This window comes from Salmo trutta, chromosome 32 (genome assembly GCF_901001165.1).
Source record: "Salmo trutta chromosome 32, fSalTru1.1, whole genome shotgun sequence".
Taxonomy (NCBI): Eukaryota; Metazoa; Chordata; class Actinopteri; order Salmoniformes; family Salmonidae; genus Salmo; species Salmo trutta.
Window position 1 is genome coordinate 7824953 of NC_042988.1, and position 16187 is coordinate 7841139.

Genomic DNA, 16187 nt, shown 5'->3' on the forward strand with positions numbered 1-16187 from the left:
GATATTTACAAAAATTGAGTGTGCTTTGGTTTTGGTTCAATTTCAGAGTCCCCGTTTAGAAAGTCGGTCTATAAAAAAAATAAATGCATGAAAAAAATGAATGGATGAATGCAGGCATGCATGAATGCATGAATTAATTATATAAGTGAATGAAAACAATATGAGAGTAGTTGTATGTATTTTTTATTTAATTGTATTATAAATAAAACACGAATAAATAAATGCATAGTGTACACATAAATATCAGTCTACCAATATATATAAATAAATAAATAAATAAATAAATCAGTCATTCTGTCAATCTAGCAGCCGGCCAGTCAGTCAGTCAGTCAGTATATATATCAGCCATCAATCTGTTAGCCAGCCTGAGGAATATGTCACGTCTCCAATGATGATTCTGTGCTTCTCCTCACGGCTTGACTCTGCTGTCAATGAATTTCTTGAACTGCACCAAGTTTTCGCGAATCTCCTTTCGCACAATCTCCCATGCGCATGCGCTGTGTTCCTGGAGAGCGTACAAGATATACATTTTATTTCAGTCAACTCAACCACTGCAGGTGTTGTTGCTCCCACGCATCCATCGACATAAAAACGGCACTTGGCAATTCCAAGTTTCATATGTGAGTTGTGGCATTGAAATGAGTCTCATTTCTGGTGATCTAGAACTTTTGCTCAGATTAATTTAGCCTCTATTTGAGGACATTTGAAATTGGACCCACCTTCTCTTTCAAGACGGTGTTCAGCTTGTTGAAGTATGTTTTCAGAGTAACCGACCATCCATCTCCAGAGGATTCCCAAACACCACCTACGACCTGGAGACAATATAAAATGCTGGTGAGTGCATTAATTATGTCTTATGAGACGGTTATGAAAATATTAGAAACATATTTGGTGTGTTTGAAGCGTTTCAATTATTTAAATACCAATGCCCACGATTGTCATCCCCCAAAATGCACTGAGTGTACACCACATTAGGAACACCTTCCTAACATTGAGTTGAGCACACCGTTTTACCCTCAGAACAGCCTAAATTCGTCAGGGCATGTGTTCCACAGCGATACTGGCCCATGTTGACTCCAATACTTCCCACAGATGTGTCATGTTGGCTGGATGTCCTTTGGGTGGTGGACCATTCTTCATACAGAAGGGAAACGGTTGAGCATGAGAAATCCAGCGACGTTGCAGTTCTTGACACATTCAAACTGGTGCGCCTGGCACCTACTACCATACTCCCGTGAAAGACATATTTTGTCTTGCTCATTCACCCTCTGAATGGCACACATACACAATCCATATCTCAATTGTCTCAAGGCTTAAAAATCCTTGTTTAACCTGTCTCCGCCCCTTCCTCCACACCAATAGAAGTGGGTCTAACAAGTGAGGGATCATTGCTTTCACCTGGATTCAGCTGGCCAGTCTATGTCATCGAAAGAGCAGCTCTTGCTAATGTTTTGAACACCCAGTGTATAACCTATAGACTACACAAGAGGGATCATACTTACACATAACTCTAAGTTTTGAACTTGACGATATATGACGTTTTGGAACATGTTCAGTTTTGTTTTGTTCCACGTGACAGACGTCAGACTGTTGTTGTATAATTGCTCCACATATCGCATAGCCTCCAATGCGACCACATAGACGTCCTCACCCTGGATAAATAAAACAGGGTTTAGGCATTGGTGTCTAAATAAGTGGTTTTAAACTTCCAATTACACATACTGTACTTAAGTTATACTGTACTTTAGGCTATCAAAATGCTGAAGTGTCTCCTACCTCTGTGTTCTTGTAAAGATCCTCTGGAAACGTTTGTTCGACGTTTTCTCTGCACACATAAGTGGAAGAGTCCACCCTGAAATAGAATTCATATTAATATCAAGAAGGTAAACTATATTGTGATAGTAACCTTAAATGAAAAATTTTGGTTCAGAAAGTGAAAGCATTGCTTAAAAATATATTGTGCTATAATGCAAAATATAAATTTAATATCATTGCGAATTTTGCGCATCAATTTGTGCACACAAATAGCGGACTGGTGCAGTTTAAATTCCTCACCATATCTGAGAGCAGGGCTATGCTCACATCGTTCAGCCTCCCCAACCTAAACTGCGTCCACCTGCAAGGTTTGATGCAGCTGTTCCTTGGCAGAACAGAGTCAGGCAAATGCTCAACCATTTCAATACAGCCATGTTAAGGACGGATTATCTTGATTGATATGATGCCTAGATTGTTGAATTTGCCCATTTTATATGACACAAGTATCGCTACGTAAAGGTATCAAAATCCCTTTGTGGTGAAGAAGGGTTTCATGGTTCAGACTTTCGCTTCCCTTTATAAGCCCCAATTTTCAGGTGGTTTATTCTTAATTATTCTGTTGTAAAACTAATCAGAAAGGTTTGCCTATCAAGTTAACAGTTTTCATATGTAGAGAATTGCATTGAGCAATGCATTTCATGCTAACATATTCAGCAGGTGTTAAAATGTAGGCCATATTGAATATTAAATACTAAGAAAACCATGGCTGATTTGTTATTTCTATAATACAATGGTACATGGATCTCTCCTATGAAATGAGGGCCATGTTCAGTATAAATATGCTGTAGTTTTGGACATTGCACACCACATTTTTCAGATTCTGGGTGAAACGTTTTTTTGATAGGAGTAGCACGGAGATCCATTTTTGCTCACACACGTTTAGTCTGTTGTTGACTCTCTTTTAATCCGGTAGTGCAGTCTGAAGCATTACTGAACAGTGTTAATATTGCAAATCTTTGAAATAGAAACACGTTTTATTAATAGAGTAACTGGTAGTGTTGAATGAAGACTAAAGCCGCCGCCTCTAAAATGGAGAGTAGAGTGCGGTGGTGTTGCGGTGGTGTTGCGGTGGTGTTGCCAGCATGCAGGGGAATTACTTTTCCTTTTCTCTTATGCGCTTCATTCTTATTAAATTGATTCGGTAAATTCCAAGTTTTTTTTAAAGTTAGTTCATTTTGTTTAAAAAAATAGTTATATGCCGTAATTTTGCCGTGACGATGACGTGTGAATTTGACCGAATGTGAATGATGATTACGCTAATGATGGGTTATAGCTATATTTTTCTAAACTTTTATTTAACCATGAAAATCCCATTCAGATATAGAATCATATGAGGATGATGATGACGTTAATTGGAGGTGTAGGTTTCTGATTATGCAGTTTTTATGTTAAGTCTTTATATTAGGTTACCTTGTAACAATGAACTAACTCATCATAGCATATGATTGTTCATGACTGTTGGCCAATCAGCAAATTAATGATATTTTCAAACTTGAGATGAATTTCACTGTATTTGTGCAGTCAGTTAATTACAAATGTTGTTAAATGGTCAACAGGTTTATTTCGCAGCCTACAGTCGTGGTATGAAATAAATATATTACATGTGCTAATCTGTAGTGCATAGACTCCACTACGCCGTTGTTTTGAACTGCATATTGTCTGTAAACAAATGAATGCATGAAAGACTGAATGGATGAATGCATGGATGACTGAATATGTAAAGTAATACAAACAATATGATAATAGATGCATGTTCTTTTTATTTAATTTTAATATAAAAAATAAATGAATAAATAAATACATAGCCTTCACATAAATCAGTCAGTCAGTAAATATATCATCCATCAATCTATTAGCCAGCCTCATGTACATGTCACATGTCTCCAATGATGATTATGTGGTTTGTCCAACAGACCTCTTCTTCCTCACTGCTTGACTCTGCTGTCGAGGAATTTTTAAATCTGTACCAGTTTGTAGCAAACCGAAACCCCCCACGATCTCACATGCGCATGCGCTCTGTTCCTGGAGCGCATACAATACATAATTGTTTTAGAGTCAACTCAACCACAGCAGGTGCTGCGCTAACGCATCCGTCGACTAAAACGGCGTTTGGAAGTTCCATGTTTCACATGTGAGTTGTGGCAGCGAAATTCATCCGATTTGTGGTGATCTAGAACATTCCCTCGGATTAATTTAGCCTCTTTTCAAGGACATTTGATATTGGACCCACCTTCTGTTTCAAGACGGTGTTCAGCTTGTCGAAATGTGTTTTCATGACGCGTTGCCTGTTGTGACCGACCCTCCATCTCCAGAGGATTCCCCAACACCACACCCGACCTGGTGACAATAAAATGGTGGTCAGTGAATTAGTTCCGTATTAATTAAAGTTCTGAAAATATTATAAAAAAATAATTTAGATTAAATCACAAATTAAAGACCTGTGCCATTTATTGTCTGCCTCCCATATATATCTTAGGCTACACCATGAGGGATCATACTTACACATCCCTCTAATTTCTTAACTTAACTAGGTCATCTGTTTTTGAACAGGTTCAGTGTTTCCTTGTTCCACGTGACAGGAGTCAGACCATTAAATAATTGGGCCATATATCCCAAAGCCTCTAATGGAACTACAGAGACGTCCTCACCTGTGTAAAAGAAAACAGGGGTTTAGGCATTAGGGTGTCTCATAAATTCCATGGGTCAACTTCCAATTTATCATTTTGCAATTGTAAAATATCATATACTATAGTTTAGCCTATTAAAATCTTGCTATATGATACTGAAGTGTGTCCTACCTGCGTGTTCTTGTAAACATGCTCTGGAAACATGCGCACGACTTTTCTTTCAGAACTGTAACTTGTCCACCCTGAAATAAAGTGAGCTGTATTGGAATAGTAACCTTACATGAAAAATTGTGGTAAAGAGAATGAAAGCATTGGTGACATATAATGTGCTGTAAAAAAAGTAAAATAAATGTAGGCCTAATAATGAGATATATTCAGAATCAAATTGTGCATAAACTGCGTCCACCTGCACAGATCGGTGCATAAACTGCGTCCACCTGCACAGATCGGAGTCAGCTGTGCCTCGACAGAACAGAGTCAGGCAGATACTCAACTATTTCAATAGAACCATGTTTCTTTTGATAATATTTAAGTGAAACAGACTTTCGAAATGATCAACAACCGATTATCTTAATCTTGATTCGATATGGTACCTACATTGCTAAAGTTGTTCATCTTATAATTAACCGAAGTATCGCTATACGTGAAGGTATAAAACATTCCTTTGTGGTGAAGAAGGCTGCAGGGTTCAGGCTTTAGCTTCCCTTTACAAGCCCCACTTTTTTTTGCTATTGTGAAATTAATAAGAATGTTTTTTGTCCAGCAAGTTAACAGTTTTCATACATGTCTATGCAGAGAATTGCATTTCATGAGGTTAGAAAGTAGTTATTCAGCAGACAATTATTATTTTACCTTTATTTAACTAGACAAATCAGTTAAGATCAAATTCTTATTTACAATGACGGCCTAGGAACAGTGGGTTAACTGCCTTGTTCAGGGGCAGAACAACAGATTTGTACCTTGTCAGCTCGGGGATTCGATCTAGCAACCTTTCCATTACTGGCCCAACATTCTAACCACTAGGCTACCTGTCGCCCCATATTCAATATTGAATATAAAAAAACAAGAAAACAGTAACCTATTTCGATAGTATAGTGCAGTGGTATTGGCTTATCTTTTCCTTTTCTCTCTTGGTGTTCATTCTTATTACATTGATTCGGTAATGCCAAGCGTCGGCTGGAGTGGTGTCAAGCTCGCTGCAGTGGAAACACGTTTTCTGTACTGATGAATCATGCTTCACCATCTGTCAGTCCGACGGACAAATCTGAGTTTGGCGGATACCAGAAGAACTCTACCTGCCCGAATGCATAGTGCCAACTGTAAAGTTTGGTGGAGGAGGAATAGTGGTGTGGGGCTGTTTTTCATGGTTCGGGCTAGGCCCCTTAGCTCCAGTGAAGGGAAATCTTAACGCTACAGCATACAATGACATTCTAGACAATTCTGTGCTTCCAACCTTTGTGGAAACAGTTTGGGGAAGTCCCTATCCTGTTTCAGCCTGACAATGCCCTAGTCCACCAAGCAAGGTCCATACAGAAATGGTTTGTCGAGATTGGTTTGAAAGAACTTGTCTGGCTTGCAGAGAGCCCTGATACCAACCCCATTGAACACGTTTGGGATGAAATGAAACACCGACTGCGAGCCAGGCCTAATCGCCCAACATCAGTGCCCGACCTCACTAATGGTCTTCTGGCTGAATGGAAGCAACTCCCCGCAACAATGTTTCAAGTAACATCTAGTGGAAAGCATTCCCAGAAGAGTGGAGGCTACTATAGCAGCAAAGGGGGGATGAGAAATTTGGACAAATTATACAAAATACATTGTATTCACAAGTCGGGGAAATTACACTAAGGACCCCAAAGTCAAGCTAAATGAATTTATGTCTATTCACGCCAGCGGAGAGATTACAGACAAACAGCGCTTCATCTGGAAGTTAGTCAAAAGCTCTGACGAGGTATTTCCCTCAGCATATTTATACTGTCTCTACGGGTTACACAAAGATAGCCAACTGTCTCCTTTCTCAGCAAAGCGTTTGCTCTCAGAGACCGGGTGCGGAGGAGAACAACACCTGGCAACCACAGTCTGGGTGTTCTGCCAATATTTTCACTCCCGCTGAGCCGACCTTGTGAGAGCAATCCTCAGACACCCCTGTCTGTCTACAACAGGTGCATTTCTATGTATTAAACAGGTCAAACATGTAGAATAAACAGTGGTGTAAAGTACTTAAGTAAAAATACATTAAAGTACTAATTAAGAAGTTTTTTGGGGTATCTGTACTTTAATTTACTATATATTTTTTGACTACATTTACTTTTGAATTCATTACATTCCTAAATATTATTATTTTCCTCCATACATTTTCCTTGACACCCAAAAGTACTCGTTACATTTTAAATGCTTAGCAGGACAGGAAAATTGTCAAATTCATGCACTTATCAACAGAACATCCATGGTCATCCCTAGTGCCTCTGATCTAGCGGACAGGGGCGGAACATCCCAGGGGGACGGGGGGGACACGACCCCCCCCATCCTGGGAAAAATATGATTTGTCCCCCCCAATATATCACTGTAAACATAACTATGTAATTTAAATCATATTAATAATACGCAATGAAAGCAATTGTGCTGATTATAGATATTAATATCTCATTTTTAAGTTTTCAAAAGATTGCGACCCCCCCACCCTTTGCCTCACAATGGTTTGATCCACTGCCAGTTCCTTCGTTGTCAAGGTAACAGAGGGTCTGTATCTACTGTCTGAAAGGCACTCAATGCACGTAACTGACGTGAGGTTAATCCAGTCAATCGCCATAGCAATGTTTTGTTTTATGTTGGCAGGGTTCACACACATACTAGCTGAATTTGCCAGAGCTAGCGAGCAAACATTAACTATTAAGCTAGCTAGTACCTTTTCCATTTATGTGGCGTTGTCAAAGATGGAATCTTTGCTCTCGTTATTCCAAGATCAGCATGCATGTAAGTTGGTGCTTCAAAGTCCCTGTGATAAGGTTAGCAATAAACTGAAGTCCAAACTGAACAGAAACTAGACTCTGGTTTTACCATTGTCTTAAATATATTAATGGTCTCGTTGCAAAAGCTAAATTGTCGCAAGGGAACTTTATTTATTTATTTTATTTTCACCTTTATTTAACCCGGGTAGCAAAGATTATAGCAGACACCACTGAAACGGAATTGGTGCTCACTAGTTTGCAAATTCAGCTATTGTTGGAAGCCAGCAATATGAAACATGATTAAAATTACAAAGGTTGCAGCATATGTTGTGTAAAATGTTGAACTCATACAGCTGTCAACTCTTGTCACTGCAATCCGTTTCACATTTGCTAGCTACCTTTTAGATCGAAGCCGATATAGAATGATAGAAGATAAGATGGTAGAAGCCCATCTCCTACTGTAAATAACTTACACACTGTGGTGTGTGTGTGTGTGTGTGTGTGTGTGTGTGTGTGTGTGTGTGTGTGTGTGTGATGTTGTGAGTGTGAGTGTGAGTGTGTGTATGTGTGTGTAGCCAGCCAGGTAGAAAAATGGCAGAAAAAAAAGGACGGACATCAGAGTATTTTTCAGTACACCAAAACGCAAAGTAAGAACCCTAGTAGCCTAATATCTCAAAGACTAGTTGATAAAATGTTCATAAGAAAGAAGTGAAATACTAATGGAATGTTTCACCCTGATGTCATTAGGCAGAGCAGGCAACAGATGGCACACAGACAGCAGAGCTGAGGACAGATGGGCAGGGACAGACTGGCAGAGACAGGGAGTCTCAGGTAAGTTTGTTGAGTCTTTGTTTTGCAACATTATTGAAAGGTTCTCAATTTTTTTTACTTGTAAAATAGGAACATAATTGGAAAATGCCATGGATACCCCCACTCTCAACTTAAACTGGTGACTGAACTAAGATTTGTTAAAGGCAATGGTATTGCTGTTGTGATTAGTTGTGTAGTTTTGGGTACCAGTAGTTAGGAGTATGGCAAACACCTTATTTTTTTGGTTCCTCAATATACATTTACCATTACAACGTAGGCTATGCGTTACAGCACTACTTTGGTTTTCCCCCTCAGGAATTGCTCTTGAGTAAAATTGTCATGTAATTGTCCCCTCCAAAGTTAATATCAGATTTCGCCCCTGCCAGCGGACTCACTAAACACACATGTTTCGTTTGTTAATTACATCTGAATGTTGGAGTGTGCCCCTGGCTATCCGTAAATTAAGAGTACAAGAAAATGGTGACGTCTGGATTGCTAAATATAACGAATTGGAAACGCTTTATACTTCTACATTTGATACTTAAGTATATTTTAGCAATAACATTTACTTTTGATACAGCCTTCTGTGTAGCTCAGTTGGTAGCGCAATGGTGTTTGCAATGCCAGTGTTTGGGTTCGATTCCCACGGGGGCCAGCACAGGGAAAAAAAATGAAATGTATGAAATGTATGAAATGTATGCATTCACTACTGTAAGTTGCTCTGAATAAGAGCATCTGCTAAATCACTAAAATGTAAATACTTTAGTATATTTTAAACCAAATACTTTTAATCAAGTAGAATTTTACTGGGTGCATTTTACTTTTACTGAGTCATTTTCTATTAAGGTATTCTTACTTTTTACTCAAGTATGATAGTCGGAAATTTTCCACCACTGAGAATAAGTGTGAGACACTGAACAAAGCAGGAAGAGACACAGTAAAATTCAAATAGACACATTTTCCAATATGTCAATTTTTCACAGGTTATTCAAGCAGACAGTAATACAGTTCAGGTTCAACATAGGTACAAAAGGGACATACAAAATATAAATGTATAATAATAATAAACGATGATTTATGCATTTAAATATAATAATAGACTAACAGGTCCCACGTTGATTGTGTGCATTCTTTATAAACTGTTAAGGGCGTAGCTTCTGAGATGAGTCCGGATGATCAGTAATCTTTGCCTTAAAAATATCCAATCTTTGCAGATGACGTTTGGTCTCTTTCCTGATGAGCTCCCACGCCTGTGCACTGTAGTTCTGAAACACAAAGGAAAATGTACATATTAGTGGTGTGACTTTCTGGTCATACAATGATCATATTGTCTTGAACAACAAGGGCTGGGGCCGTATGTAATAATGTATGAAGCTTCTCAGAGTAGGAGTGCTGATTTAGGGACCAGTTTTGCATTTCAGATCACTATAAATAAGGCAGAGGCCTGATACTAGATCTGCACTTTTCTGAGATGCTTAATACATATGGCCCTAGAACCCAAAAAGTCTTTCAAAACTGCTCCTGCTTAGCCTACTTTATATTCATTTGATTAGATGTATTGAGGCTAGGGGGCAGTATTTTCACGGCCTGATGAAAAACGTACCCAATTTAAACAGGTTACTACTCTGACCCAGAAACTATAATATGCATATCATTAGTAGATTTGGATAGAAACACTCTGAAGTTTCTAAAACTGTTTGAATGGTGTCTGTGAGTATAACAGAACTCATATGGCAGGTATAAAACCTGAGAAAAATTTAATGAGGAAGTGGGAGAAATTAGAAATGTAGTTTTTCTTTTGAATCCCTTGAAAACATACAGTGACATAGCTTTATGTTGCAACTCCTAACTCTTTCATTGGCTGTTCAACAATCTTTAGGAACTGGTTTCATCCGTCACCTGTTACCGGGCAGAAAATTGTGGCTCAGCCAATCACTGGCCAGTCTGAGGACAGGTTGTCTTGTGCACCACGTGACTTTGTTGTTTTTTATTTTTCTTTCTGGGATGAATACCTATTGCCCGGTTTGTAAATATCTCAATTTTACGTTAAAAATACCCTAAAGGATTGATTGTAAACATCGTTTGACGTGTTTCTACAAATGGTAATGGTGTTTACATTTACATTTACATTTAAGTCATTTAGCAGACGCTCTTATCCAGAGCGACTTACAAATTGGTGCATTCACCTTAAGATATCCAGTGGAACAACCACTTTACAATAGTGCATCTAAATCTTTTGGGAGGGGGGGGGGGGTAGAAGGATTACTTTATCCTATCCCAGGTATTCCTTAAAGAGGTGGGGTTTCAGGTGTCTCCGGAAGGTGGTGATTGACTCCGCTGTCCTGGCGTCGTGAGGGAACTTGTTCCACCATTGGGGTGCCAGAAGAGCGAACAGTTTTGACTGTGTTCTGGATGGTTCAACAAAACAGACGTATTTGGACATAAATGATGGACTTTGCAGAACAAATGAACATTTCTTGTGGAAGTGGGTGCCCTTCTGAGTGCATTCCGCCGAAGATCAGCAAAGGTAAGAAAATATTTCTAACATATTTTTAGAGATTTGTCACGCAGTGGTTGTAGGCTAACTGTATAGCTTAGCATTGAAGGCTAAGTTCTGTACTCAGAATATTGAACAATGTGCTTTTTCCGTAAAGTTATTTTGAAATCTGACAAAGTGGTTGCATAAAGGAGTAGATTATCTCTAATTCTTTAAATAATTGCTATAAATTTTGTCAACGTTTATGAGTTCTTCTGTAAATGTATGTGCCAATTCACCGGCAGTTATGGGGAGAAAACATTTTCTGAACATCACACGCCGATGTAAAAATGGGGATTTTGGATATAAATATGAAATTGATCGAACAACAAATGCATGTATTGTCTAACATGATGTCCTAGGAGTGTCATCTGATGAAGATTGTCAAAGTTTAGTGCCGCTATCTGTGCTTGGAAAATTGCTTTTTTTTTGCTAATGTGCTATGCTAAAATAATCTAATGTTTTGCTTTCACCGTAAAACCTTATTGAAATCGGACAATGTGATTGGATTAACGAGCAGAGTATCTTTAAAATGCCTTATAATACTTCAATTTTAATTTTGAGATGATTATTTTTTTAAATTTCGCGACGTGCTATCTCACTGGTTGTTGTCCAACCAATCCCGGTTTCAAACCTGCTCCTGCTTAGCCTAGTTTATATTCATTTGATTAGATGTATTAAACATGTTTCCATACGAAACCGAACTCACCATTTTTCTCAGAACCTTCCTATTCAACTCCTTGAAGTAGCGTTTCAGTCTCCTCTCAGGTTTCTTGGCAGGTGATACCTGTTGGACAAAATTAAAACATTAGCCTCCCACTGAACATAACAGCCCACATAGATTTTCTCACTTGTACAGTTAGTAGTCTACACCTAAAGCAGGGCTTTCCAACCCTGTTCCTGGAGAGATACGGTCCTTTAGGTTTTCACTACAATCCTAATCTATCACAGCCGATTAATTAGCTGGTTGATTAACTGAATCAGGTTAGTTACAACTGGTGTTGGAGCGTTAACCTACACGAGGGAAGCTCTCCATGAACAGGGTTGGAGAGCCCTGACCTAAACAGGGATTATACTTTAAATAGACCCATTACTTACACAGGAATTAAGGTTCTCCAATTGGCGTTCTAGAATGTTGAGGAAATCGTCCAGCTTTTTCTTGTCCCAGGTGACAGCCTTCATATTCCCATCAAACAGTTTTGTGATTTGATAGATGGTCTCGTTCCGGAATCTGACTTGGTCCTCAAACTACACATGAACATGTAAAAAGAAGATTAGAAACAGTATAGGCTCCAATTATGGCATAAATTTAACATTAGGTCAAGACTGCTATACTAAAGCAGATTAGAACATGATAAGTCATAATTCTAGTTTTTACCTTGGCTTCATCTATGTGTCTGTAAAGTAATGTTGGGAAAAAGACTGGGGCATCCTGCTCTGTGATGTCTCCTCCCTGGAATACAACCAATATAGTATGTTAAGTCACGCGTCTAAAAGTATAGCTTATACTGCAAGGACAGTATAGGCCTAATGTATATTGCTTCTCGTGGTCGCTCTGTCATTATAGCCTTAGCGCCTTTTACTATGGCTACTCAAATATAGATTACAGTCTTCTAACACAAAGGCTGAACATGAAACACAATAGTATTCTGATAGGTTGGTTGTTTTGCTGTCCTTAATACATGCATTCAGTCTCCTCTTACAGTGTGCTGATAACTCACCATCTGGTCCAGCAGGGAAAGGTATTCTGAGCTCAAGTGACCGTAGTGGTGTCGGATCCAGTCACAGCAATGACACACGCTCTGCATACTGCAAATAATAAGAAATAAACACGTCCAACTCTGCATTGTATACATTGTAAATAGTAGTTTGCTTTGCTCTTAGTTTTCCAGTTGAGTTTGAACATTTTGGCTCTTAAGGAGTTTTATTTGGAGATGGGAAAGCGAAAACTGTATGGAGAATATCCCCGATTAACCTACCGGAGGCGGGGACTTTAACTTTTCAGACTCTAGCACATGCAGGCAAAGGAATTCCATGTTTTGTCCGACTTCTGGACGAACAAATGCCAGCGTTGAATGATAGTTTAACCAAAACAATATAGGTTATTTTATTTAGATATAGGCTATTCGCGAGAATAAGCTATACGCGAGCTAGGCTTTTAACTGACATTAACTTCGCGTGAACCGCAAAAAAAAAATCTAAAAAAGTCTGATAACAAAATCGTCGAAGTCGAAATAAAACCCCAAACTATGACATTTACCCATATAATAAGTCAATTTAGTGGGTTTCGTTCCCAAGTTAGTCCGAAATATTGTTTCGTGGCGTTCTTGCAAGTCCTCAATGTTGCGCTTCAAATGAAAGTGAAAGGGAGACGTCTGGGGGTCTCATCTTCTCATTTCAACAATGACGGAACCAACTTCCACCAGCTGGTGATGCAATTTTGACGAGCAGTGACAACATGATTTGTTGGAACGTTGTCCTTTTCTTTACAAAGGACAAATGAAAAATTATATCTGACCGTACACTGAGTGTACAAATCATTAGGAACACCTTCCTAATATTGAGTTGCACCCCATTTTGCCCTCAGAACACCATCAATTTGTCGGGGCATGGACTCTACAAGGTGTCGAAGCGTTCCACAGGGATGCTGGCCCATGTTGACTCCAATGCGTCTCACAAATGTGTCAAGTTGGCTGGATGTCCTTTGGGTGGTGGACCATTCTTGGTTTTTTTTTTACATTTATTTAACTAGGCAAGTCAGTTAACTGCTGGGAAAGCATAGGCCTTATGTCTATTTCGGATATTGATAGACAATATAAATTGTTGATGTTATGGAGCCGCCAATACGGCTAGGCTTCAGTGCTGGTCTCAGATCCCTTCATCACTTTCACTTAGCCTCGACTGTCTGTCTGTCTGTCTGTCTGTCTGTCTGTCTGTCTGTCTGTCTGTCCATTACATTGATATAACTTTTTACTCTAGAACATTCAAAGTGAAAAATAAAGCCAACCATACACATTCATTGTTGACACATGCATTTGATAAAGGTTATTCGCAATTACAGTATCAAGACCTTGAAATACCCCAAAATATCCAGTACAAAGACTGAAGGAGACAAGAGAGAACAGTCTGAACATTTAAATAAAGATTACAGAGTCATGTGGAAAGGTCTACATTCTAAAAAGCTTTCTCATAGCATAAGAAAAGCATGTTTCTCTTTTGAGGTTAAAGAGAAAGTCTCCCCACAGTTTCAAGTTTTGTCTTGACAACCTTGTCGCCATTGCTTGACCCTCTGAAATAAAAGCAAAAGAAGACAGTTAATTAATATTACAGTTGACATAATGTTATCGTAATGTGCATCTAAAACTAGAACAATGGTACAAAGATTTTCATTATTTTCATTATTTCCTCATTATGCCGCAAATGTAGAAATTACTTTTCTGTCGTTGAAACCAGGTCCACCACTTGGGTTCCTCCTCCTGAAGTTTCAAGTTGTGTTCTAGAGGTAAAGAACAAACCAATATTGATCCTACAGTGACAGCTTAAAGTGAATTGATTTCATCAAAGTGTTAGTGTTGGTTAGTTATGTTTTGACTGGTGAGATTATGGAAAGAATGATGTGAAATAAAAACAGGCAATGTAAAAAACGGATCTTTCCTCCCAACAGCTAAAGGTCCTGAAGCTTCTGCACATGTGCAGGACCCGTAGGCTATAGGACTAATAGTACTGACATCCATATGTCCTGAGCATGTTTAATACAAATATGAATGTTCACACACCGACAGACTGGGCTACAGAATGAGCACTCAGATTAATAATATTTCAAAGTATACAAATGTTTATTAACTTAACATTTGATGAAGAGCAACATATTTTCCAATAGATAAATCAATACATTCATAAATAGGCATACATAAATAAATAACCTTAATAAATAAATAAATACATAATATTTCTGTTTGACGTTGCACATTACGTGATTGTAGAATAGTAGGCTTTTAAAATCATGTACAATTGTAAAACACAATTCCAAAAATGTTCTGCAAGTTCAAGTTCATGTTCTGTTGGCCCACAGAAGGCTATCAGAGGTGTGTTCCAGAATGAACTGTAGGGTGTACAGGAGCTCTTTTCGAACCACTTCCCAGGCGCAGTAACTGAAATTCTGTGAAAATACAAATAAACTGTTAGGGAAATGTATGGTAATATTGTCCAATGTAGAGATATTATCAAAAAAATGTGTCTATATGTGTTTAACCTGTAGTCTACCTTTTCTTTTAGGACTGCTGCAATGTTCCCAAAGTACGTATTCAGTCCTTCTGTCCTGATGAGATAATCACTTGTATCCACACTGCCCATCATCTGCCAGAAAGAAAAAGGCAGGCGATGAATAATAATAAAAATGTCACAATACCACAATTAAACAGTTAAGCGATGTGTGTTGGCATAGTAACTCACACATTTGCTCTCTTCAATCTGGCGGTATACAATATTCTGAAAATTCTCCATCTTCCGTTGGTCCCACTGAGTAGGCAGGTCGTCAGCTCCAAACAATGTGTCGATGTTCTTCAATGTCTCATAAATAGCCTTAGCACCACTGCTGCTCAACTGAAACGGACAACAACAATACTTTCAAATAACATGAATGGCAGTTTAAAGTTATCTACTTTCTAATCCTAACGGTTGCAAATCCTCTTTCATGCTGTAAAGAACACTTGGATATGCTCGCTTGCCCTTACCTGTGGCGCGCCGGAGGATGTAAATGCGGTGTCTGGGAATGCCATGAAGACGTTCTCCTGCAGACACTCCAGAGGAAAATTACCCCCCTGAAAGACAGAGAAAACACAGCATTCACGTTGAGCTATTCAGTTATACATAGGTGGATAATACTTCTCAAGACAAAAGTAATTTACAAAATGTACCATGTCTCTCAGTAGGTTGTGGGTTATTCGCACCAGCTGTCCTTGTAGCTGGCAAGGCATGGGCATGGAGCAAACTTGCACGACGCAGAGGAAGGCGCTCATCCAAGTGATAGTCTGAAGTGCCATTCTTATTGTAGTTAGATGATCTGCAGCAGATGATCATTGTTAGTCGAATATAATCCTGAAAATAATTCATTATTTGTATCCTGAAGCAATTATCAAAAGATAGCATATTGTTGACTCACCTGTTGCCAGTATATTGCAAATTTCCTCCAGTGAGAATGTGGTTTGTGTTCTGATCCCATATCTGCGGATTAATTTAAATAGTGAGGATTGAAAGGATGTACAAAAAGTGAATGGGTGTAACGCTAAATTAGGAGTTAAAATGAAAGAATTTGGGAAAGTTTTGCCCAGTGAACCACAAGACCGGATATCTCTTTCCTTTTGCTCCACTTCCCTCTCAGCATGTTTCGAGTGTTCCTTCATGGGAGGCACGTTGTCCTAAGTAGGTTGAAAATATATCTCATAGATGGCC

General features: G+C 38.7%; 2 protein-coding genes and 1 pseudogene across 2 annotated transcripts; all 3 read right to left on the reverse strand.

The window, feature by feature from the left end:
- Positions 1-168: 168 nt before the first annotated feature.
- Positions 169-2189, reverse strand: LOC115170599 (interferon a3-like; annotated as a pseudogene).
- Positions 2190-9342: 7153 nt separating this feature from the next.
- LOC115170660 (interferon a3-like) lies at positions 9343-12592 on the reverse strand. Its single transcript, XM_029726904.1, has 5 exons — positions 12458-12592; positions 12115-12189; positions 11835-11984; positions 11446-11523; positions 9343-9465 (listed from the first exon to the last, which is right to left on the reverse strand). The coding sequence occupies exons 1-5, from the start codon at positions 12590-12592 to the stop codon at positions 9343-9345; spliced, it is 561 nt and encodes a 186-aa protein (XP_029582764.1).
- Positions 12593-14787: 2195 nt separating this feature from the next.
- LOC115170661 (interferon beta) lies at positions 14788-15778 on the reverse strand. The gene is made up of 5 exons (XM_029726906.1): positions 15653-15778; positions 15470-15556; positions 15189-15338; positions 15000-15092; positions 14788-14895 (listed from the first exon to the last, which is right to left on the reverse strand). The coding sequence occupies exons 1-5, from the start codon at positions 15776-15778 to the stop codon at positions 14788-14790; spliced, it is 564 nt and encodes a 187-aa protein (XP_029582766.1).
- Positions 15779-16187: the final 409 nt, after the last annotated feature.